This window comes from Somniosus microcephalus, chromosome 20 (genome assembly GCF_052327205.1).
Source record: "Somniosus microcephalus isolate GS21.2 chromosome 20, FLI_Smic_1.0, whole genome shotgun sequence".
Taxonomy (NCBI): domain Eukaryota; kingdom Metazoa; phylum Chordata; class Chondrichthyes; order Squaliformes; family Somniosidae; genus Somniosus; species Somniosus microcephalus.
Window position 1 is genome coordinate 25,686,211 of NC_141006.1, and position 22,644 is coordinate 25,708,854.

At 48.9% G+C, this 22,644-nt stretch overlaps 1 protein-coding gene across 1 annotated transcript; it reads left to right on the forward strand.

Annotated features, from left to right (window-relative positions):
• Nucleotides 1-51: 51 nt before the first annotated feature.
• Nucleotides 52-19,025, forward strand: airim (AFG2 interacting ribosome maturation factor). Its single transcript, XM_085962416.1, has 5 exons — nt 52-154; nt 7,503-7,793; nt 9,112-9,291; nt 11,179-11,297; nt 16,254-19,025. Exons 2-5 carry the CDS (start codon nt 7,522-7,524, stop codon nt 16,301-16,303), a joined length of 621 nt encoding a protein of 206 aa, XP_085818542.1. The 5' UTR covers nt 52-154; nt 7,503-7,521; the 3' UTR covers nt 16,304-19,025.
• The last annotated feature ends 3,619 nt before the right edge of the window (nt 19,026-22,644 follow it).

Here is a 22,644-nt window from a genome sequence, read left to right on the forward strand (position 1 = left end):
TTTTACAATTGGCAAAGCATCATGGGATTTGTAGTCTTGCTGTGGGTGAAAGGCTGTGCGCACGCGCGGCTCCGGCGCCATTAGCCTGTGTTGCGCTGTTCGAGTGCCTGGCCAGCCCGGGAATTGGGACCCAATTTAAGGCGGTGCGGATGAGGTGTGTTCTAGGTAGTGTTGCTGTCAGGTATTCCCGCGGGGGGCGATCAAGCCCTATGGTTCAGTCGCCGTTAGAGTTAAACCCAGCATTACTGTCGCTGCCGTGTGGGGCCCGGCGACATGCCCCAGGTTACTCTCGTGTGGGAGGAGGTCCATGTTCGGCTAATCCATGGTGGAGCGAGCCTGGACTATCTTTTCTGCATCTTGCGCTTTAGGTGTTGCAAATAAACACTGGTCACCACACTTTAGGAAGGATGTGAAGGCCCTTGAGAGGGTGCAGGGGAGATTTACCAGAATGGTTCTGGGGATGGGGGATCTTAGCTAAAGGACAGGTTGGAGAAGCTGGATTTGTTTTCATTAGAGCAAAGGAGGTTGAGGGGTGATTTGATAGAGGTGTACAAGATTATGACGGGTTTGGATAGGCTAGATGGGGAAAGGCTGTTCCCACTAGTTAATGTTACAAGGACTAGGGGATACAGATTTAAGGTTTTGGGGATGTGAGGAAAAACTTTTACACAGCGAGTGGTGAGGACCTGGAACTCGCTGCCAACAGAAGTGGTGGAAGCGGAGATACTCAATGTTTTCAAGGGGAGACTGGATAGGCACTTGAGGGGAAATAAACTTGCAGGGTTACGGGGATAGAGTGGGGGAATGGGACTGACTGGATTGCTCTACAGAGAGCCGGCACGGACTCGATGGGCCAAATGACCACCTTCTGTGCTGTCCGTTATGACTCTATGACGTCCTGTTTTTTTGTTCTGATTCAACTCAGTAGGCTTTCTTGAATTTCCGAGCTAGTTCAGGACATGTACAGATGGTCAGTGTGGTGACTCACAAGTGCGCCTGTCAAGCAAGCAGTGCAACTGGGAACTCGGGGAAGTTTATCAGAGTGTTAACAGTAAGGAAGTGAGGCTCTATAGGACCAAATAGAGATTGCTTTTTCAGTATGTTTCAGTTGCTGACAAAAACCTGAGCTTCACAGGTGCATAATCAGACAAAAATTGACACCGAGCCAAAGGAGATGATATTACGACTAGGTGGCATAGTGGTTAGGACTGTTGCCTCACAGCGCCAGGGACCCGGGTTCAAATCCGGCCTCGGGTGACTGTCTGTGTGGAGTTTGCACATTCTCCCCGTGTTTGCGTGGGCTTTCTCCGGGTGCTCCGGTTTCCTCCCACAGTCCAAAGATGTGCGGGTTAGGTTGATTGGCCATGATAAAAAAAAATTAAAAAAATTGACCCTTAGTGTTAGGGGGGATTAAATACATGGGGTTACAGGGTTATGGGGATAGGGCTTGGGTGGAATGGCTGTCGGTGTAGGGACCGGGTGCTAGGGTTTGGATGATCAGCCATGATCTCGTTGAATGGCGGAGCAGGCTCGAAGGGCCGAATGGCCTACTCCTCCTATCTTCTATGTTTCTATGACTTAAAACTGAAAAAGGTATGGCTTATGGAGGCGAGGGAGGCGGAGAGGTTTAGGGAGGGAATTCCAGAACTTGGGACCTAAACGGTTGAAGGAAGTGATGCACAGGAGGCCGAAGTTGGAGGTACGCAGAGTTCTTGAAGGGTTGTGGGGCTGGAGGAGGTTACAGAGATAGGGAGGAGGGGCAAGGCCATGGAGGGATTTGAATGAGGATGAGAATTTTAAATTTGACTTGTTGGTGGACCGGAACTTAATGTAGGTCAGCGAGCACAGGGGTGATGTGTGAATGGGACTTGGTGCAAGTTAGGATACGGGTCAGCGAGCACAGGGGTGATGGGTGAACGGGACTTGGTGCAAGTTAGGATATGGGCAGCCGAGTTTTGGATGAGCTCAAGTTTATGGAGGATGGGAGGCCGGTCAGGAATAGTCGAGTCTGGAGGTAATAAAAGCATGGTTGAGGGTTTCAGCAACGGATGGACTGAGGCAGGGGCTGAGATGGGCGATTATTACAGAGTTGAAAGTAGGCAGTCTTGGTGATTGGGTAGATCTGGGGGAGGGAGCTCAGCTTAGCATCAAATAGGACACCGTGGTGCGAACAGTCAGTTCAGCCTGAGGCAGTGGCCAGGGAGTGGGATGGAATCAGTGGTGAGTCATAGAGTTATACAGCACAGAAAGAGGCCCTTCAGCCCATCGTGTCCGTGCCGGCTATCAAGCCCTGTCTATTCTAATCCCATTTTCCAACACTTGGTCCATAGCCTTGTATGCTATGGCGTTTCATGTGCTCATATAAATGCTTCTTGAATGTTGTGAGGTTTCCTGCCTCTACCAGCCTTTCAGGCAGTGAGTTCCAGATTCCAACCACCCTCTGGGTGAAAATGTTTTTCCTCAAATCCCCTCTAAACCTCCTGCCCCTTACCTTGAAACTATGCCCCCTGGTTATTGACTCCTCTACTAAGGGGAAAAGTTCCTTTCTATCTACCCTATCTATGCCCCTCATAATTTTGTACACCTCAATCAGGCCCCCCCTCAGCCTTTGCTCTAAGGAAAACAACCCCAGCCTGTCCAGTTTCTCTTCATAGCAGAAGCGCTCCAGCCCAGGTAACATCCTGGTGACTTTCCTCTGCACCCTCTCCAATGCAATCACATCCTTCCTATATTGTGGCGACCAGAACTGCACACAGTATTCCAGCTGTGGCCTAACTAGCGTTTTGTACAGCTCCATCATAACCTCCCTGCTCTTATATTCTATGCCTCGGCTATTGAAGGCAAGTATCCCATATGCCTTCTTAACCACCTTATCTACCTGTCCTGCTGCCTTCAGGGATCTATGTACATGCACACCAAGCTCCCTCTGATCCTCTGTCCTTCCTAGGGTCCTACCATTCATTGTGTATTCCCTTGCCTTGTTAGTCCTCCCAAAATGCATCACCTCACACTTTTCAGGGTTAAATTCCATTTGCCACTGTTCTGCCCATCTGACCAACCCATCTATATCGTCCTGTAGCCTGAGGCTTCCCTCCTCGCTATTTACCACTCCACCAATTTTCGAGGGAGCGGAGTTTGTGGCGGAGGCCGAAGACAATGGCTTTGGTCTTCCCAATGTTTAATTGGAGGAAATTGCGGCTCATCCAGGACGGGATGTCGGACAAGCAGGCTGACAACACAGAGGCAGTGGAGAGGTTGAGCGAGATGGTGGTGAGGTAGAGCTGGGTGTCATCAGCACGCATGTGGTACCTGACGGCATGTCTTCAGGTGACCTAATAGAGGCCTTTGAAATTTTGAAAGGTTTTGATAGAGTGGATACAGAGAGAGTGTTTCCACTTGTGGGGAAGCGCAAAACTAGAGGCCATCAATATAAGATAGTCACCAAGAAATCCAATAGGGAATTCAGAAGGAACTTCTTTACCCAGAGAGTGGTGAGAATGTGGAACTCGCTACCACAGGGAGTGGTTGAAGTGAATAGTATAGATGTATTTAAGGGGAGGCTAGATAAGCATATGAGGGAGAAGGGAATAGAGGGTTATGCTGATAGAGTTAGATGAAGAAAGACGGGAGGAGACTCGAGTGGAGCATAAACGCCGGCATGGACTGGTTGGGCCGAATGGCCTGTTTCTGTGCTGTATATCCGATGTAATGTCACTGCGGTGCTGAGCTGGGATAGCTCTTTCAGAGAGCTGGCACAATGGGCCAAATGGCCCCCTGTGCTGTAAAATTCTCTGATCTAATTATGGGAGACTATCGCTGTATTGATGCCTCTGAACTGGAAAATACATTTAAACATAAAGTGGGGATCATTCCTATATTACCGCACTGCAGAGTCAGTCACCAATCTTGCACCAGAGCAAATTTTATGTCACCGAGAAGCAGAAATCACTTTGCAGCGATGCACAAGTGGCAGTATAACTGCAATCTCGACTACAATGATTTGGTATTATTGATGGTGAGCTGATTATTTCTGATTTGTAAAATTGGATGTGGAGCACAATAAATGACTGGGGTAGGATCACAGTGGATTCAGTTCTGACCTGGTGACCAACCTTCCAACTGAAGGGAAACTTTATAAGGGTGAAACCTGGGCCAAATGCTGAGGGTACGAGGTGTATTCTGGCTCCAGGAGCTTTAGATTGTCACAGGCCGTTCAGTTTTTCTATTTAAACGTGGCTATGCTATTTGCCTCAACTACTCCGTGTGGCGGCTTCCACATTCTTACCTTGGATAAAGAGGTTTCTCCTGAATCCCCTGTAGGATTTATTGGTGACTATCTTATATTTATGGCTCCTAGATTTGGTCTCTTCCCTCAAGTGGAATCTTCTTTGTGTCTACCCTATTATCAGGTCACCCCTCAGTCGTCTTTCTAGAGAATGGAGCCCCAGCCTGTTCAATCTTTCCTGATTTGTATATTGTCTCAGTTCTGGTATCCTTGTGAATCTTTTTCTTTCACTTTCTCCAGTGCTTCTATAAACCTTTAATATGGAGACCAGAACTGTGCACACTGCTCCAAGTGTGGTCTAACCAAGGTTCTGTACAAGTTTAACATAACTTCTCCGCTTTTCAATTCTAGCCCTCTAGAAATGAACCCCAGTGCCTTGTTTGCTTTTTTAATGGCCTTAATAACCTCTGTCACTACTTTTAGTGATTTGTGTATCTGTACCCCTCGATCCCTCTGCTCCTCCACCTCATTGAGACACTTATTTTCCAAGGAGTATGTGGCCTCCTCCTCCCTACCAAAATCTACCACCTCACACTTGCCTGTATTGAAACTCATTGGCCAATTACATGCCCACACTGCAAGTTTATTAATGACTTATTGTATTTTGTCACAGTCTTCCTCAGTATTTACTATACCCCCCAATTTGGTGTGTGCAAATTTTGAAATTGTACTTCCAATTCCCAAGTCTAAATCGTTTATATAAATTGTGAACAACAGTGATCTCAGCACCAATCCTTGTTGAACACCACTTCCCACCATTTGCCAGTCTGAGTAGCTACCCTTGACCCCTGCTCTCTGTTCTGTTGCCAACTTGCTATGCATTCTGCCACTTGTCTCCTGACTTGACATGCTCTTAGTCATGGGCCTACCTTATCGAAGGACTTTTGAAAATCCCAAATATATTACATCTGCATTACTCTTGTCTACTCTTTCTGTTACTTCTTCAAATGATTCCGTAAGAATGGTCAAGCATGATCTTCCCTTTTGAAATCCGTGCTGACTACTGTAGCAGGGTGATTGAGGGCCGATACTTCAGCCGCAGGCTGATGACGGCTCTGGTTCCCATGTAAGGGTATGGCCCCTTTAATAACCTCCTCTTTAAAGATGATTGCACTTGGAGTGGAAGTACCTGGAGTGGGAGGAAACTATCCCCAGCCAGGTGAGCATAAGGGGAGGTTCAGGGGAAGTAAGGGTTGAGAGAGGCTGAGAGTTGAAGATGCTTTGTGTGATCTTGTTTTGTGTATTAAAAGGTGTTTGGAGCTTGGACTGTTCAAGGACTACTGCATGTAAAAGAAAGAAGGCTCCACGACAGTAGGACCCTGTAACACAATTCTTTATTATATGTTCGGTTTCTAGATGTTTTTCTATTACATCTATGAGTAAAGATTCCATTATTTTATCCTACGGCTGACATTAAGCTATAGTTTATGGAACTACAGGTATATAGTTCCCTGGACAACTTCTACCTCCCTTTTTTAAATAAAGGAATCAGATTAGCTGTCCCCCAGTCCTCTGGCACTATTCCCTTTTCTGATGAATTTTTATATATATGTAGTAGTGCTTCTGCTATCTCTTCCCTGACTTCTTTTAATATGCGCGGATGCAATCCATCTGAACCAGAGGTTTTAGCTTCTCTAAGTTTGTTTATTTTATCAATTATCATTGAAACTTATAAAATTCTAACAGGACTAGACAGACTAGATGCAGGAAGGATGTTCCTGATGACGGGGGAGTCCAGAACCAGGGGTCACAGTCTAAGGATAAGGGGTAAGCCATTTAGGACTGAGATGAGGAAGAATTTCTTCACCCAGAGAGTGGTGAACCTGTGGAATTCTCTACCACAGAAGGCAGTTGAGGCCAACTTATTAAATATATTCAAGAAGGAGTTAGATATATTTCTTAAGGCTAAAGGGATCAAGGGATATGGGGAGAAAGCAGGGACAGGGTACTGAATTTGGATGATCAGCCATGATCTCATTAAATGGCAGAACAGGCTCGAGGGGCCGAATGGCCTACTCCTGCTCCTGTCTTCTATGTTTGTATCTCCCACCCCCCCTTTTTATCTTAAATGTCTTTATCTTTTTTGATCTCTTCCAATGTCATACCCACTTGGTTAGTCTCCCTGGTCAATACTGAGGCAAAGTAATTATTCAATATTTGTGCCATTTTGCTGTCTTTACCTGTGAGTTTATCTTGTGCATCCCTTAGTGGCCCTATCCCAATCCTGATCGTTCTTTAGTTATTTGTATTTGTAGAATACTTTACTGTGAAAGGTGAACTCCTGCACATCTGGCAAGCTTTTTCTGGGAATTTGCAGCTAGGGAAGTAGCATTTAAAGGGCTGCAGCAGCAGATTACAGATGTTTTTTGCCTGCCATACTGCATTTGTGGTAACATTATTTAATTTATGGTAAAACCAAATTACATTCGTATAGTAGAAAGGGGAGTGCACAAACAAGGAATGTGATTGAATAGTTTCACCTACACTAAGAGTGCCAAATCACAACAGAGGCGTTTTACACTGAAATGATGCTGAGTGTTTCTCCTTCGATTTACGGCAGACCACTTGTTTTCATTTTGAACTTTAGCACTTCAGCAACTTGAATGAAATCTGTTGTAGCTGAGTTTGAAAGGCCTTTTTGTTTAGTTTGAAAGAACAAACTTGCATTTAAATAGTACCTTCATGACCTCAATGTCCCAAAGTGCTTCACAGCCAAGGAAATACTTTACAAATGTAGTCACTATTGTGATGTAGTTTGGTATACGGCGTTCTTATGTCAAATTTGCACAGGTCTCATACAAATCCTATAATCTAATTCATTCAAAGTTTGATTATAAAGGCCTCATATTCCTTAATTGGTGATGGATAGCTACTATCAACACAAGGACAGAAATTGCTGGAAACACTCAGCAGGTCAGACAGCATCTGTGGAGAGAACGGAGGAATTAACATTTCAAGTTTGGACCCGTTAACTCACCTGTTCTCCACAGATGCTGAATGACCGGATGTTTGCAGCATCTTCTGTTTGTGTTTCAGCATCTGCATTTTTAAAACAACATAAAAATAATCTATTAGCAGTAGTTTGCCAATCAATATATTCAAAATTAAAGCCGTTTATTAGTTTGATCACATGTGCAAATCTCACCATGTCCCGTACATTTTTTTATTTCACAGCATTTTGTTTTTTTCCTTTGTTGTCTTGTAATTCTCTGTTTAGGTTACTATAACAGAAAGTAATGGCTCAGAAACAAGCCATGCTGGCTGTTCATCAAGCCCTGCAGAAAAGTTTCCAGGTTATTGAGCAGCAACAAAGTTCGTGGGACAGTACGCTGACGGAATGCACCCCCTCCCTGAGCTCACTGAGTAACCTGGCGGAGCAACTTCAGGCGTGCAACAACGTTGTGTTTAAGAATACTCCCTTTCGAAAATTCCCTGATCTGCAACCCCGTCTGAAGTACAAACTCACCCAGGCTATGGAGATCAATTTGGAAAAACTCGGTGAAAAAATGTAGGCTCCAACATCATTCACCTGTTGATAACGAAGCCTAAAGTACAGTCTCGGGACTTTTGTTTTACAAGCGTTGACTTGTTTATTGCTGAATCTGAGATTAGAGTGAGCGTTTTTAATGCCTGAGCTTAGATGATCGGTTTTTGGTGTTGGTCAACTTTGAGGGGCATCACAGGAGCTTGTCTTCCACCCTACCCCTATTAATGTGCACTGGCTCAGGAGTGGGAACCCTATTTATTTTCTCCCCTCCCCAGCAATGGGATGCTGAGGCCAATTACAGGGTGTCCACTGACGGCACAGTTGAAGTCGGCTAACTCTGTACAGGTTGGGAATTCAAATGGGGGACCTTCTGGTCTGTATGGCACAGCTACGCCCAGGTTATACCGACTGCGCCACTGGGGTAGCAATGCATTTCGCTTTTCAAGGGAGCATTGATGATGAAACTTCATCTTGAAGCTCTATATACTTTAGTTACAACTTCATAGTTAACGGCAAATTTACACTTGGTTTGCTGAGCAGCCCCGAGTCCAACCAGTGTGATGCGATTCACTTTGGTCCTGGTTTGGAGTAACCGTTGCTTCCCTGTTCATTCTCTTGTTGCACAATCTAAACTCTGCAAGATCAGCCGTGCAATTCAAAGGTTCAGAAGAATAGTGTGGGGACAAGTGAGCGGGAGAAACAAAGAAAATAAAACCCATTCTAATACTGAGGCATCTTGTTGAGAAGTCACTTGCATCTATTTGGCACTTTATCACGTCCTTGGGATACAGTTGAAGCGCAGTGGCTGTAAACAAAAAATGGGAATTTGCACATAGTAAGATCCCACAAATAGCAAATTATATGACAACCAGTTAATCTGTTATTGGTGATTGAAGGAAAATTGAACTCAGTTGAACATCTGAGACAGCACCTGTGATGAGGCACTGACCTGGAGTGTCAGCCCACGCTATGCTCAAATACCCAAGTGGGGCTTGAACTCACAACCTTCTGACTCCGAGGTTAGAGTGCTATCAACTGAACCAAGCTGACTTGCCTGTCTGAACTATTTGACCATCTCCATTCACTGTGCACGAAAGCAATATTAAAGCTGAATTATAAATTCGTATTCTATTATGAGTGATTCCAGAACACTAAAATGATGTGGAATCAGACTTCAGCTGTGGTAACTGCTGCATTTCTAATGGAAATTTCACAGAGAGCCAGGGAGGAATGCTCCTTTAAAAAAAAAAGTATTGCTGTCCATGTGGCTGTAACTTGAATTCTTTTGGTAATTAATCATTGATGGAGCTAACAGTGTTCTTTTCCGACATCTTTCAAGGAGTGCTTTGAAACGGGTTCGTGACACGACGAGTAACCAAGTGGCGACGTGCTTCCAAATGTACGAGCAACACGCTGACACCATTGGTTTGACTGCAGTCCTTGAGCGCTCGTGTCTCAGCCCCTCTGTGGCAGATATGCTGGAATGGCTTCAAGATATCGAGCGGTTTTACAGAAGCCAGTATCCTTTAGCGTCGGCCCCTCTGCCTACAGGACTTCCTTCGTGACCAGTGCCTCTCCATCTTCCACCGTAACTTCACCGGAAATGTGGGACCAGCTATGTGGAAATTCCGGGCCGTTTCTTGAAATGGAAGGGCTGGCAACCTAAGACAAGTGTAACTGCGGAGCCTCGGGGGGGGGGGGTGGTGAGGGGGGGGAGGCAGGTATGATGATGGGGGCGGGAATGGTTGCAAGCTGGAGATAGGCGGGCAAGCGTGAACCGCAGGTACAAAGTACTTTTCTCTCGGGTTGCTAGCGGTAGTGCGCGAAAGATCAGTCTTCCTTTCTGGAGACTCCCGGACAATCCGGGAGGTTTGGCTACCCTATCCCCGGCCTCGCTTCTCCCTGTGTCTGCAACCTCCTTCAACTCTACACCCTTGCTCACATTGTCTGCTCTTTCAACTCTGTTCCGTGCGGTCCCTCTCTGCTGTAGTATTGGTGGCATGGCGTTCAGCTGTTTCGCCACCACACTCAAGCTCTGGGGTGGATATTCCCTCAGAGCAGAATCTGAGTGGCAGTCCCTGGGAGAGGCCTGGCCCATTTTGAGGACTGGGCCTCATTTGCATCGTCCTGGCGGGCTGCGACCGGAAACCAAACACCTCGGGGTAGGCCGCCGGCTACAGACCGCCTCAACATCAGGCAGTCTGGCTGGCTCCCAAGGCCTGAGGAAGGTGGGGGGGGGGGGGGGGCGGTGGGGGGCGCGTGAGGGGAGCTGGAGCAGTAATGGCCCAGGCTGTGTTTGTGGAGCCTGGAGGAACACTGCTCTTCCTGGGCCCCACAAAAATGAAGAGGAACTTACCTTTACCTTTTGGACCTTCTTCGACTGGACCACCACCTGATACTGGTCGGAGTGAGCGCGGTCTGGGTCACTCCAAAAATGGCAGCTGGGGTCCTATGTATGTATGGGCATTTTAAATGAGCCCACCGCCCGACTCTGGGCCCTCCAGCCACCCAGCAGTAGGCCCGGGTGAACATTGCTGTGGCCACAGCGACAGCAGTAGATCATTGCCCCCCATTTTCAGGGCACTGCCACCCTTTTTTTTTGCCAGGCAGGAGGCTTGAACATTCACCCCTCTTTGCCTAAACTCATCCCTTTGACATATCTCTCCCCACCTTCAAACAACCACCTTTTCAACCACACTTTCAGCCATTTCCCTTAATATTCCATAGTGCTCAGGTCTGACCTCCAGCTATTGGTGCTTTGTGATGTATTGCTACAGTAAAGGTACAGGTAGACTATCCTTTGTCCGAAAACCTCTAAAAACCGAAAGTTTTTTCGTTCAGCGTAAGTCGTGCGCACGACATGACCAGAGTGGCGCACGACTTACGCTGAGCAGGGCAGAGGGTCACAGAGTTCCCTCCTGGGTAGGAGATTGCAGGCCGAGCCGGGCAGTGTGAAGGAGGTACCGGGAGAGTGAACCCGACAATACAGTGGCCCATCCGATATTCTTTTCTCCCCCCGACCCGAACCGCGGCCCGTCCGATATTTCTTTTCTCCCCCCTGACCCGACCCGACCCGTCCGATATTCTTTTCTCCCCCCTGACCCGACCCACGGCCCGTCCGATATTCTTTTCTCCCCCCTGACCCGACCTGAACCGCGGCCCGTCCGATATTCTTTTCTCCCCGCCGACCCCCCCGCCCCGCCGACCCCCGACAAATTTCCCAATACCTTCTGAAATCCGAAAAATTCCGAAAACCGAAACTCAGCTGGTCCCAAGGTTTTCGGATAAAGGATAGTCTACCTGTGCTATATAAATGTAAGTCGTTGGTTATTGAAGATTAAGGGTACTGACAGTGAACGATTCATCTGAACTGCTTGTAGTTTACTTTCATTAACCTTCGTGCAAGATATCTATCCAGGAAAATCTTACTTCAGAGTATCGGCTATGATAATCTGCCAAATATTCAGGCTCTCCCACAATCCTGGAGTAGAGTGTCCGAACAGATGGATCAGGACTTGGTTCAAGGTAATTTGTAGTCGCTCCTTCGGCCTCCTGCTTGCACCTTGCCTCGTTGAGGCTCCCACCTTCTCCAGCAGTTTAAAAGAACGGCAACTTGGATGGGTTACTGCTTCCGGAATCTGTGGAACTATACCCCAGTTAGCACTCTTTGAGAGGCAAAGGGAGAAAAAGGAACAAAATTGGGAGGGGGACAGAGAGGAGAGAACAAAGGCCTAGAAATTCAGTTGGTTGCGCCAGCCGTTAGCGCCTTAGGAGGAGTAGATGTCGGGCGCTAGGCGGCTAGCGCCCGGGCGCAGCGCGATCTGCGCCTCGCCCCAACTTCACTAGAGATTTAGTGGCGGCGCAAAGTCTTTGCGCGCGCTCAGCTGCGCGCGCAGATCATGACGTCATTTCCTCGTGCAACGCCCTTTGTGCGCCCCCAACCGGAACTTCAGTGGCGACGCCCCATTGTGCGCCTGGCGCCCCTAGCGACTGTTAGAGTGGAACGGTGCTCAGCCGATGCGGGGCTCGGGGGGCGCAAATTAAAGGGCACTGCTCCTGCACTATAAAAGGCTGCCATTTCGCAGCACTCCTTGAGAAACGGCTCTTTGGAGAGACACCAAGGTAGATAGCTTTCTGCTTTGGCCCAACACTCGGACAGGTACTTCTGGCTTCAGGCCACAGCTTTCCACTAGTCTTTGCCTTCATTGACATCTCATTGTTTGCCAGCATATTATGGGGGCTGCAATGGGTGTCAACGCTGGCTTTCTCAATTACATCCAAAGGGCTCACAGACGCCGTGAGAGAGTGGCAGCCCTGGCTAGACGGAGAGGGGGCAACAGGCGTCGGGAAAGGAGGCCTTACCCACCCAGGGTATACCGCCAGCAGTTCTCCTATCTCAACATGTCTGACGAGCAGTGTGTTCGGAGGCTGCGATTCAGAAGGGATGTGGTCACAGAGATCTGCCAGCTGCTTGGCGGTGATCTGCAGCCACAGCTGAGGTGCAGGACGTCTCTGTCGGTGGAAGTGAAGGTGACGGTGGCTCTCAACTTCTATGCCACCGGCTCCTTCCAATCCACTACTGGGGACATTGCCAACATCTCCCAGTTCGCCGTGCATTGCTGCATCCGCCAGGTGACCAATGCCCTTTTCAAAAGGAGACGTCAGTTCATCTCCTTCTCCATGGCCCTTGACAAGCAGCAACAACGTGCAATGGGCTTTGCAGCATTCGCGGGCTTCCCCATGGTGCAGGGCGCCATTGACTGCACGCATGTGGCTTTGCAGGCACCTCTGGAGAATGCCGAGGATTACCGCAACCGGAAGGGCTACCATTCGCTCAACGTCCAGCTGGTGTGTGACCACAGGCAGCTCATCCTAGCTGTCAATGCCCGCTTTCCAGGCAGCAGCCACGATGCCTTCATTTTGCGACAGACTTCTGTGACAGACATGTTCCAGGCACAGCCTCACCCACGAGGATGGCTTATCGGGGACAAAGGCTATCCTTTGTGTACCTGGCTGATGACCCCGCTCCGTGCGCCCAGCACCCCTGCTGAAGAGGGATACAACGAGAGCCATCAAGCGACCAGGAACATCATCGAACAAACAATCGGCGTCCTGAAGCAACGGTTCCGCTGTCTGGATCGTTCCGGTGGAGCCCTACAGTATTCGCAGGAGCGAGTCTCCCATTTCGTGGTCGTTTGCTGCATGCTGCACAACCTGGCTATCCGCAGGACTCAGGCACTGCCACCAGAGATTGGAGGACCACCTCAGGAGGAGGAGGAGGACCAGCACAGGAGGGAGGCAGAAAGTGCAAGGGCCGCCCGTCGCCGGCTTATTGAACGTCGGTTCTAGGTCCCCTCTCAGGGAATGGCTTGTGCCAATGTCAGCAGATGAATGTAGCCGCTCCACAAGCCCTCAGCCGAGCAGGGCAACCAGGACTTAACAAAAAAACCATGCACACTGCAATTTAACAACAATAATTTATTGCAAACCTCTGCCCTTCCCACATGACATCCTCATGTGGAGAAGCCCCCTCCAAAAACACAAAACTACCAGTCTCGGCCTTACAAAAAGAAAGAAAGACACCAGTCTCGGCCTTACACAAACACAACTGCACCAGTCTCGGCCTTACAACAAGCACCAGCCATTTGTGCATACCTCTACTTTTTGCCCTGCGAGGGCGATGCCTTGCGCATCCTTGCCTGGCCCCTGCCCGCCCTGCAGCTCCTCCTCAATGGGAGCCCAGTGGCTGCAGCAAGGCTGGGGGAAGGCTGCTGAGGGGCAGATGGCGAGACGGCAGATGCCCTTGGGGGTCGGCCTGCACCAGCTCTGGCCTTGGAGTGGCCGGCTGCTGACTGCTCCAACTCTGGCTGGGCGGCAGCAGTCTGTCCAGCGGCTCGTGGCAGCTGCAATGGCGGAGTGGCAGTGTCGGCTGCAGGAATGGTGGCAACCTGGCAGATCGCAGGTGCTCGCTGGTCGCCTGAGACATTGGCACTCGCACGGGCCAGCACTGCAGCATGCGCAGCAAACAGCTGAAGAACAGACTGCTCGGCTGCTGCTGCGCGGCGAGTGCCCTGGCAATGCCTGGCTGATCCAGCGAGGGTGGCAGCAGTTAGTGCCCGTGTGGCCCTGGTCTGTGTCCGCATGACACCAGCCAGTGAATGGACGGCACGACTGAGCACTTGGCTAGAAGCCGACTGTGCTGCCGCGAAGTCCTGCAGACTCCTGGCCTGTGCTGCACTGAATTGTTCCAGACTCCTGGCCTGTGCTGCACTGAATTGTTGCAGACTCCTGGCCTGTGCTGCTCCGAATTGCTGCACACTCCTTGACAGAGACTCTATGGAGTCAGGCATCCTTGCCACTGCAGCCATGAGCTCAGTGTGCCTGCGCTCAGCCTGGACGGCCATTTCCTCTGGGAGGCGCACCTCCTCTGCGCTCACCGTCGCAGGACTGGAGGCCGCACTCACCCTCTGGGGAGAAGTCCGCCGAGCTTCCCCACCCCTCCCGCGTTGCTGCAGGCCGCTGGGCCCCGGAGCTTCACTCTCCTCCGACCCTTCCCCCCGGCTCCCCTCCAGGGAAGACGTGTCCCCTACATCGCCATGGGCTGGCGCGGCTGAGGGTGGCACTGATGGGCCGGCTTCCTCTTGCTCCTCCTCGTATTCCGAAGCGCTGACAGTGGCAGCTTGAGGGCCCGCCTCCTCACCTGGCGATTCACCATCTGAAAGCAGGAAGGCACAAGAGTAGCTTTAGAGTGAGGACAGGGCGGCAGCGAGGGAGGCATGAGTGCTGCCATTCACCGCATTGGTCGGACAGTGGCAAAGGATGCTGATCTCATGCGCAAGTGGAACGAGAGAGGTCCAAAAGGTGATGCCCTTACCATTGGTGCCCAGAACAGGGTCGGCATCTCCACTGGCGACGGGGCCAATCAGCCGGCCTGCCATAATGCGCTCCACACGCTGGTCGAGGTCGGAGAGCTCTTTGAGGTCAGGACGGCCTCCCCCGGTCTCAGTTCGGTTGCGCCGGTTGTGCGCCACCTTGGCCTGCAAGAGAAAGGACGGCCTCTAAGTACAGTGTGAAGCCCTGATCTTGTCTGCACTGCCTCCCATGGTCAAATAGCTTGTACAGTGTGTGGCCCTGATCTTGTCTGCACTGCCTCCCATGGTCGAAGAGCTTGTACAGTGTGTAGCCCTGATCTTGTCTGCACTGCCACCCATGGTCGAAGAGCTTGTACAGTGTGTAAAGTGCTGAATGTGCAAGTGATTTTCATGCCAGTCCCATAGCTGCTGGATGAGGGCTGGCCATTAGGGCTTTCAGGTCCCTTTGCCCATAAAGTGAGGTGCACATGCAAGGATGAGGAGGACACTGGAAAGGGTACTCACCCTGACAACCCGAGTGAGGTCGTTGAACTTCTTCCGGCATTGCACAGGAGTCTTGGCAACCACGCTGTTGGAAGACACCCTGTTGGAGACCTCCCTCCAGGCTTTCCGGCCGGCGCTGGGCAGCGGCCTCTTGCCACCTTCTGGGAACGGAACATGGCGCCTGCGCTCCACTTCGCCAACCAGCAGCCTCAGGTCACCGTCGCTGAAGCGCTGCGCTCTCTCCCTGGCCTTCTCCATAGCCCTGGGCGTTGTGCAGGTGAAGCTGAAGTGGTCAGGCCTAGGTTGAGGGCTGCAGTGTGCAGGGCGTGGCAGGCAAACAAACCCACCCTCCCCCTTTAAGCGCTGACCGGCGCCAGAGTGTCTGCCGTCAATCAAGAACTCGCCGCACCGGCGCTGCGCCCGGCCTCGGGGGTATCGCTCAGCACCGCCGGCTTAGCGCCTAAAGATAGTCGTGCATCGCCTGTTTTAGCGCAGCAGCAACCTCTTGGGGCGATGCGACTGAATATCGGCGAAGGGGGCGCGACTTTGCGCTGGGCGCAAACTTTAGCGGCCGCCCGACTTTAGCGCCCCAAAAGTGGCTATACTGAATTTCTAGGCCAAAGGGTTTAAATCTGAAACCTGGAGCCGGTACCGCAGAGTAATGCTTTCATTGGAGTCACTTCAGTTAAAGAAGATGTCATATTAAAAGAAAAACCTTGAAATAAAAAGCTGGTCTCAGTAAAAGTGACCATGAAGCTGTTGGATTGTCGTAAAAACCCAACTGATTGAATAATGTCCTGTTAGGGAAGGGAACCGGCCAACCTGACCTGGTCTGGCCAATATGTGACTCCAGTCCCACACCAATATGGTTGTCTCTTAACTGCCCACTGAAGTGGCTGAGCAAACCACTCTTGTATCAGTAGGGCTGGGCAGTAAATGCTGTGGCCTTGCCAGTGATGCCCACACCCTGAAAATGGAAAAAAAAAATCAGTAACACAAATCATATTATCGTTTTATTAAATCTGAGTTGCTAGAACATGTTTCTATACTTGTAGGAATAAAAAGGTTTGTCTGGCTGTGGTACTTGCAGGGTCACTGACGTCACTGCCCTCTTTTTACGGTGCAGATACTCTACTAAATGTGGCGTTCTTCATGGAAGCTCGCAGAGGATCCTAGCGTGGCCGCAGCTGTTCGCCGGAACAGTCGGGATTTTGTTTTCTTCTAGAGGCAATTTGTTCTGAAAAGGGGCATTTCACCATGTCTCGACGTGCAAGGTGGTTATGGGGCGATTTCACCACCCCCCCCCCGCCCCCCCCCGGTGTATGCCGTGAATGCAGCCTGACTTAAGCCTCCGGTACAGGCATAGTTGGTATTTTTACCTCATTTTTGGACTCTAAATCATGTCCTGTTTTAATCAATGTACGGATAACGCCATGTTCCAACGTGTTGGAGCTCCAGTGCGGTGCAGCACGACTCCCCACACGGTAAGTTCTGTGTCTCACCCACACTGCTCTAGTGAGGCTGCATCCTGCAGAATGTGAGGGAAGAGCGGAGTGGAAAGCTGCCTCACACCGCTCTTGCTGTGCCTCCTGAGAGGTTAGTTAAAGTGGCAGCGAAAGATATGGAAGCAAAGGTCCTGAAATTACTGGCGGGATGGGGTGTAGATCGGGGATGGACTGGAACTCACGCCTGCCCCTTGTCTGTTACCCTGACCCATCCAAAAACCTTTGGGGTTTGCCGTGTTGTGGAGTATTTTAAACCAACACTCGACACAAGGTTTTAGATCGTTATTCAAATGGTCTTTATTACACCGGTGGGGAGACAATTTCGACTGGCGCACCAGGAGACTTCTCCAAAATGATACAGTAAGCGTTACATATTCATGCATTGAAAAGTCGTGGTAGCCTCGTGCACAATCCGTTGCACTGTTTTAATTGGCTTAAAGCCCACGTGCACAGTTGCTGTTTGGCTAATTCCCTATCTCGCGTCACACAATCTATCGCCTATATTTTATTGTCACATGATCTTTATGATCTCACCTGTTGTTATATTTTGTAACCTTTAGTAAAACCACATGTCTGCATTTCTGTTTTGCTGTGCCCTGTGTGGTTTTACTTCCATATTTTGTGGTTGGTGCTTCTGAGCTCATTTCATCTAATCTTGCAAAAGCATCAAGACCTTGTGGTCAACATGTCTGATCTCTGTCTAGTGTGCAAGCTGCATTGTTAACCCCTTAATTCCTGAAGGGCGCCGCTGCTCCACTTCAGCCGACACTGCTAATGGTGCAACTGGGACACCCATTGAGTGGGGCGAGGGGATTCACTGTGGCATCTCGCCGCAGTATAAAAGGGTTCCAGGGCTCTCGGAGGATCACTTTCTTTATACCGTCAATTTCGGTAGTACAATCGATCACTCTAGTCAAAACTGACACTTGAATTTTTTAATTCAGCAACCTCCCCCCACCACCCCCCAGCTCCCAAAGTTCTAGGAATACCCAACACCGAGGATGCACAAGCATCTCTGCCCCGCAACGTTGCTAAGGGCCTGAATGAAGAAAATGTATGATGTATTTCCCTCATTCACATTGCATTATGATATACCTGCCCATTGTGGGAGGCACTTCATGCACCAGCCCCTGAAAGTGGTAGGATTTCTGGTGGGGCTGTAAAGATCCCAAAATCAGCTGAAAGCTGCAAAAAAAATGAATACATTGATGAGAGTGAGGAATGTTGGATGCTGCTGGAGCCTTGAGCTGGAGCTGCAGCTGCAAGACGCTGAGCTGCCAGTGTAAACGGTGGCGGATTCAGGTCCAGACACACACACACCCCCTCCCTTTGCTGCCGTTGAAGCTTGAAAACCAAACCCCCGACCCTAGGAATTTTGCGGCCAAGGTCCGTGGCATCATGGAGAAAAGGTGGAAAGGTGGAAAGAGAATTGCACAAAAAAACTGCACTGTGCAATGTTTATACACCACAAGAGTGAACTTTTTTTAGGAAGAAATGTAAGATATTTCTGCAATAAAATCAATGTATCATGAAATAGCTTTATTATTTTTTTATTCTGGTCTATAAATAAATCTGGCGTGATCAATAGGGATTTCTGTCACAAGTCAAATTCTAAGTCTCTATGTATTTGCTATGTATGTATGGGATCCTATCAGTCACTAAGTTTTATTTACCGCAACAACCAATCTGGCTCGCGTACATGATCATCACCAGCAAATTGTGGGGGTATCAGGTCAAGGAGGCAGCTATTATGTGAATTTGATTTGATTGGAAACCAAGTACAAACCAGTTAAAAGTGGCTGCTGGCTTTTGCCTTTAGAAAATATAATCAATTTACTGAAAATGGATTTGTGTCTAGTGCCTCGGTGTACTTCAGGAAATCAGCTTTTTGAAGGACATCTTACTGATTTTACATATGAAAATGTAGGACAGGAAAGACCAGCTGGTCTATCCAGCCTAGTCCAGGAGAACCACATTGACCCTGACTTGTATTCCAGGGTACCTACCTCTTGTACAACGTAATCTCTGCCCCAGCCAGAAACCGATCCAGCTCGCTCCTGAAGTTATGCAGTAAATCAGTGTTCACTGCATCACAGGTTAAACAACAAAGGAGAGGGAGGTATTTTCCATTCCGCTTGTTGCAGTTCCTCTGGGCTCATTGCGATAGAGACAAACACCTGGAGACTCCCTGACGATAGACCAAAGCTTGTGTATATAAGTATGTGTTGCAGGTTTGGGCCAGAGTTATTAGAAGAGTCATCTATTATTTTATTTTTAATCCTAGAAGGAAGTGTAATTTAAAAGTTCTGTGATCAAGTGAAACCTGCTGTATTGATTTTCTGCCAGTTTCATTTTTGCCTTTTAATAAACCTAACTTCTAGTTCATAGCCTGAGTCACACAGTCTGATGGTGTTTATTCTGGTACTTGAAGGCTGGGAGAGGGCTCATGCCAATTGCACGAAGTAAACTGCAGTAACAAGTTTGTTCAGTTCTACCCCTGAGCAGTGCCAGATAATGTGTAGATAAGATCACATTTTGGTTCGTGGAATGGGGGCTAGCTGACGGATGTGGGTCTTGGTGCAGGACACGATCTGAAATATCTAGTGACGCTCTAGAAATCGTAACATCAGGGACATATCTGGTGAATGAGACTTTTCAGAAAATGTCACCTCTAAAGCTGCATAACTCCCTTTTACAGAAATGATTCAGTGTATCAGATTCTACCCACCGGTCCCTTGTATTTTGCTCTTTCTGAGGAATGCAAATAATGTTGGATAAAACCAGCCATCACTGCTGATTTGCTTTTGCAACAGATGTAGCAGCTGCATCTGGGGAAAACTTCAACCATGGAAGGGTTATGAGTGAGGCTACAGAAATGAACCAAATGCCCCATAACAAAGAAAAGCCACTGACAGTTAACAAGTGTACCCGTCAGCCCAGAGATTCATTCAAATTTTGTGAAGGAATATTGTTACACAATGAAAAACACGCACGCTCCTTCCCAATCTGACAAGTTTGATTCCCTGCCACTCTGCTGATTCAAGGTGCTGTATCTGGATGTTGGCAGCCTTCAGATAGGAAGATTAGAAACAGCAGGAGGCCATTCAGCTCCCAGGGCCTGCTCCACCCTTCATTTAGATCATGGCTGATCTGTACCTCAACTCAATTTACCTACCTTTGCTCCTTATCTCTTGATACCCTTGCCAAACAAAAAATTATCTATCTCAGTCTTAAAAGCTCCAATTTTTAGTTGCTGCCCTTCTAATCGAGAGGGCAGACAGGTAATTGCATCCGATAGGTCTCCAGTCAGTAAGAGGCTGCTGGTTGGGCCCCTCCCTATCTCTGCAACCTCCTCCAGCTCTATAGCTCTCCCAGAACTCTGCATTCTTCCAACTCTGGCCTCTTCTCCAACCCCCCACTTCACCCCACAATTGGTAGCTGTGCCTTTAGCTGTCTCGGCCCTAAACTTTGGAATTCCCTCCCTCAACCTCTCCACCTTTAAGACCTTCCTTAAAAGCTCTTTGACCAAGCTTTTGGTCACCTGTCCTGATGTCTCCTTTGGCTTGGTGTCAATTTTTGTCTGATTGCATTTCTGTGAAGTGCCTTGGGATGTTTTACTACATTAAAGGCACCATATAAATGTAAGTTGGGCAAACATAGGCTGGATTTATTCAGTCTGAGTTTTCTTAAGCCCCATGCCTATAGTCAGCAGCTCACTCCCTTCCCTACCCCACACCCAAACATGTTGATTAATTTCAGAAAATTACTGTGAGATGCAAGCCATGGCCGAACAGAAGAGTTACACCAAGAGCTAACAAAAGCTTTAACAATTTGGAAGACGAGAATCACTAAAGTCACGGAGAGTCCTTGTACAACAAAACACACAGGCTTGAAATTCGGTAGTTGGCACCTCCCATTAGCGCCTGGCGGGGGCACTATGGGGTTAGCGCCTGGCTGCGGTGAATCCAGCGACGAATTAACACTGGCGCTAACTGTTAGCACCTAGGCCTCTAGTGCCTCTCACGTGATGTCAATGCATGTGCTACGCCCCGTTAATGGCCCCAATGCAAAATTGCCTTTCGCCCCCTGCTTTAGCGCCTCGCGCCGACAACGCCAGTAAGAGGAGGTGCCGTGCACTCGGAAGTGCGCTGCAGGAGCGGTAATTAAAGGGAATGCTTCCGTGTCACTTGAACATCGTGAAAAAGGCATTTTTAGCGATCGCACCGTTTATTACTTGCACCAGTCTGCTGCCTGCGTGAAATTTTTTACACATTTTCCTCAAAGATCTCCAAATGCTGCTCTTTCTGAAAGTGATGGGGGCTGCAATGGCAGTCGCCCAGGTCACGTTGAAAAACACCACTGATAACTGAGGTTATACAGCGTGATTGGCCCTTCCCTTTATAGAAACATAGATAGAAAAATAGGAGCAGGAGTAGACCATTCGGCCCTTCGAGCCTGCTCCGCCATTCAATATGATCATGGCCGATCCTCTATCTCAATACCATATTCCCGCTCTCCCCATTAAGAGATGGAAGCAGCCTGTGAGATTAAAGAGTGACGTTTGGACTGTGCATGACCTTCTTTATCGCTGTACGAGTAGCGCCCCGCTCTGAGGTTAGCGCACTAAGTTAGGAATGTAACGCTTGACTTAGCGCTCCACTTCTCTCTTAGAGGGCTAACAATGAATTTCGCCCCCAAATTGTGTACAACATTGATTTAGAACCTACAAAGCACTTGCAGAGAAAATTTTAAAACGTGGCAGTACGCAGTCACACGATACGTCTAGTGTAGAAAATATCAGATTCTGGAGAAGAATTGACCCAAAGTTTCAAAACATTTTTTTTTGTTTTGCTTAAGAAAAATGAGAAATTCACTCACTGTGTAGAGAATAATGAAAGTATAGTTTTCACCCTGATATTTTACATATACCGGTCGATCTCTTGTGACCTTGTACACGGGCAGTACTACAACAACAACTTGCATTTTGCCAGGGCTCAGTGGCAGCGCTCTTGCCTCCGGATCAGGTCGTAGGTTCGAGTCCCACTCCAGAGACTTGAACATAAAATCTAGGCTGATACTTCAGTGCGGTTCTGAGGGAGTGCTGCAATGTCAGAGGTGCCATCTTTTGGATGTTAAATCGTGGCCCCCGTCTGCCCTCTTAGGTGGATGTAAAAGATCCCATTGCACTATTTTGCGGAAGGGCGGGGGGCGTTCTTCCCCTGGTGTCTGGGCCAATATTTATCCCTCATCAATATCACTTAAAATACAGATTATCCAGTCATTGTCACATTGCTGTTTGTGGGAGCTTGCTGTGCACAAATTGGCTGCCACGTTTCCTACATTACACCAGAGATTACCCATCAAAAATCCATCATTGGCCATAAAGCAATTTTGGACATCCTGAGGTCATGAAAGGCGCTATATAAATGCAAGTTCTTTCTTTCTATTTATATAGCGCTTTTAGGATTTTCAACCATCCAGGATTGTCCTGGAGTCTCCTAGGAATTTAAGTTTAATCTCGTGGGCACCGCTGCGAGCAGCTCGGGAGAAAAACTAAAGGGCATCAAAAAGCAATGTTTTTTCATTTTCTTTGAACATTTCCATTTCTTAGCTATACAAATATTGAGGGTGGGGGGGAGGAAGGCTGTTTGAGAGTCAAGAATCATCCAATCAGGTACCGAGGAGTCGGTTCACTTACCATTTGTCATGGGAAGACTGTTGGACAAGCAGTCTGACAGCACAGAAGCAGTGGAGGAGTGAAGAGACATGGTAGAGTGGGGTGCCATCAGTGTACATGTGGAAGCTGGACCCTATGGGGAGAAATTCAGTTGATTAGTGCCCCCCGTTAGCGCCTGGCGGGGGCGCTAATGGGGGGCTGATGCAGTAGCGCCGGGGCGAGGCAAATCCAGCGCCGCACTCCAAATCAGGCCCCCCCACCGTAGCGCCGCTGTTAACAGTTACCACCAGGGACACAACACCAGTGGGCAAGTTCCTGGCCCGCCGCTCTCCCCT

What these genes read in the sequence shown, in the direction of transcription:
- airim (XM_085962416.1), top strand. Translation starts at nt 7,522, where the DNA reads ATGGCTCAGAAACAAGCCATGCTGGCTGTTCATCAAGCCCTGCAGAAA. An exon ending in GAGCGGTTTTACAGAAGCCA is followed by an intron (nt 9,292 to 11,178) that starts GTATCCTTTAGC and finishes CCTTCGTGCAAG; the next exon opens with ATATCTATCCAGGAAAATCT. An exon ending in GGATCAGGACTTGGTTCAAG is followed by an intron (nt 11,298 to 16,253) that starts GTAATTTGTAGT and finishes TTTACGGTGCAG; the next exon opens with ATACTCTACTAAATGTGGCG.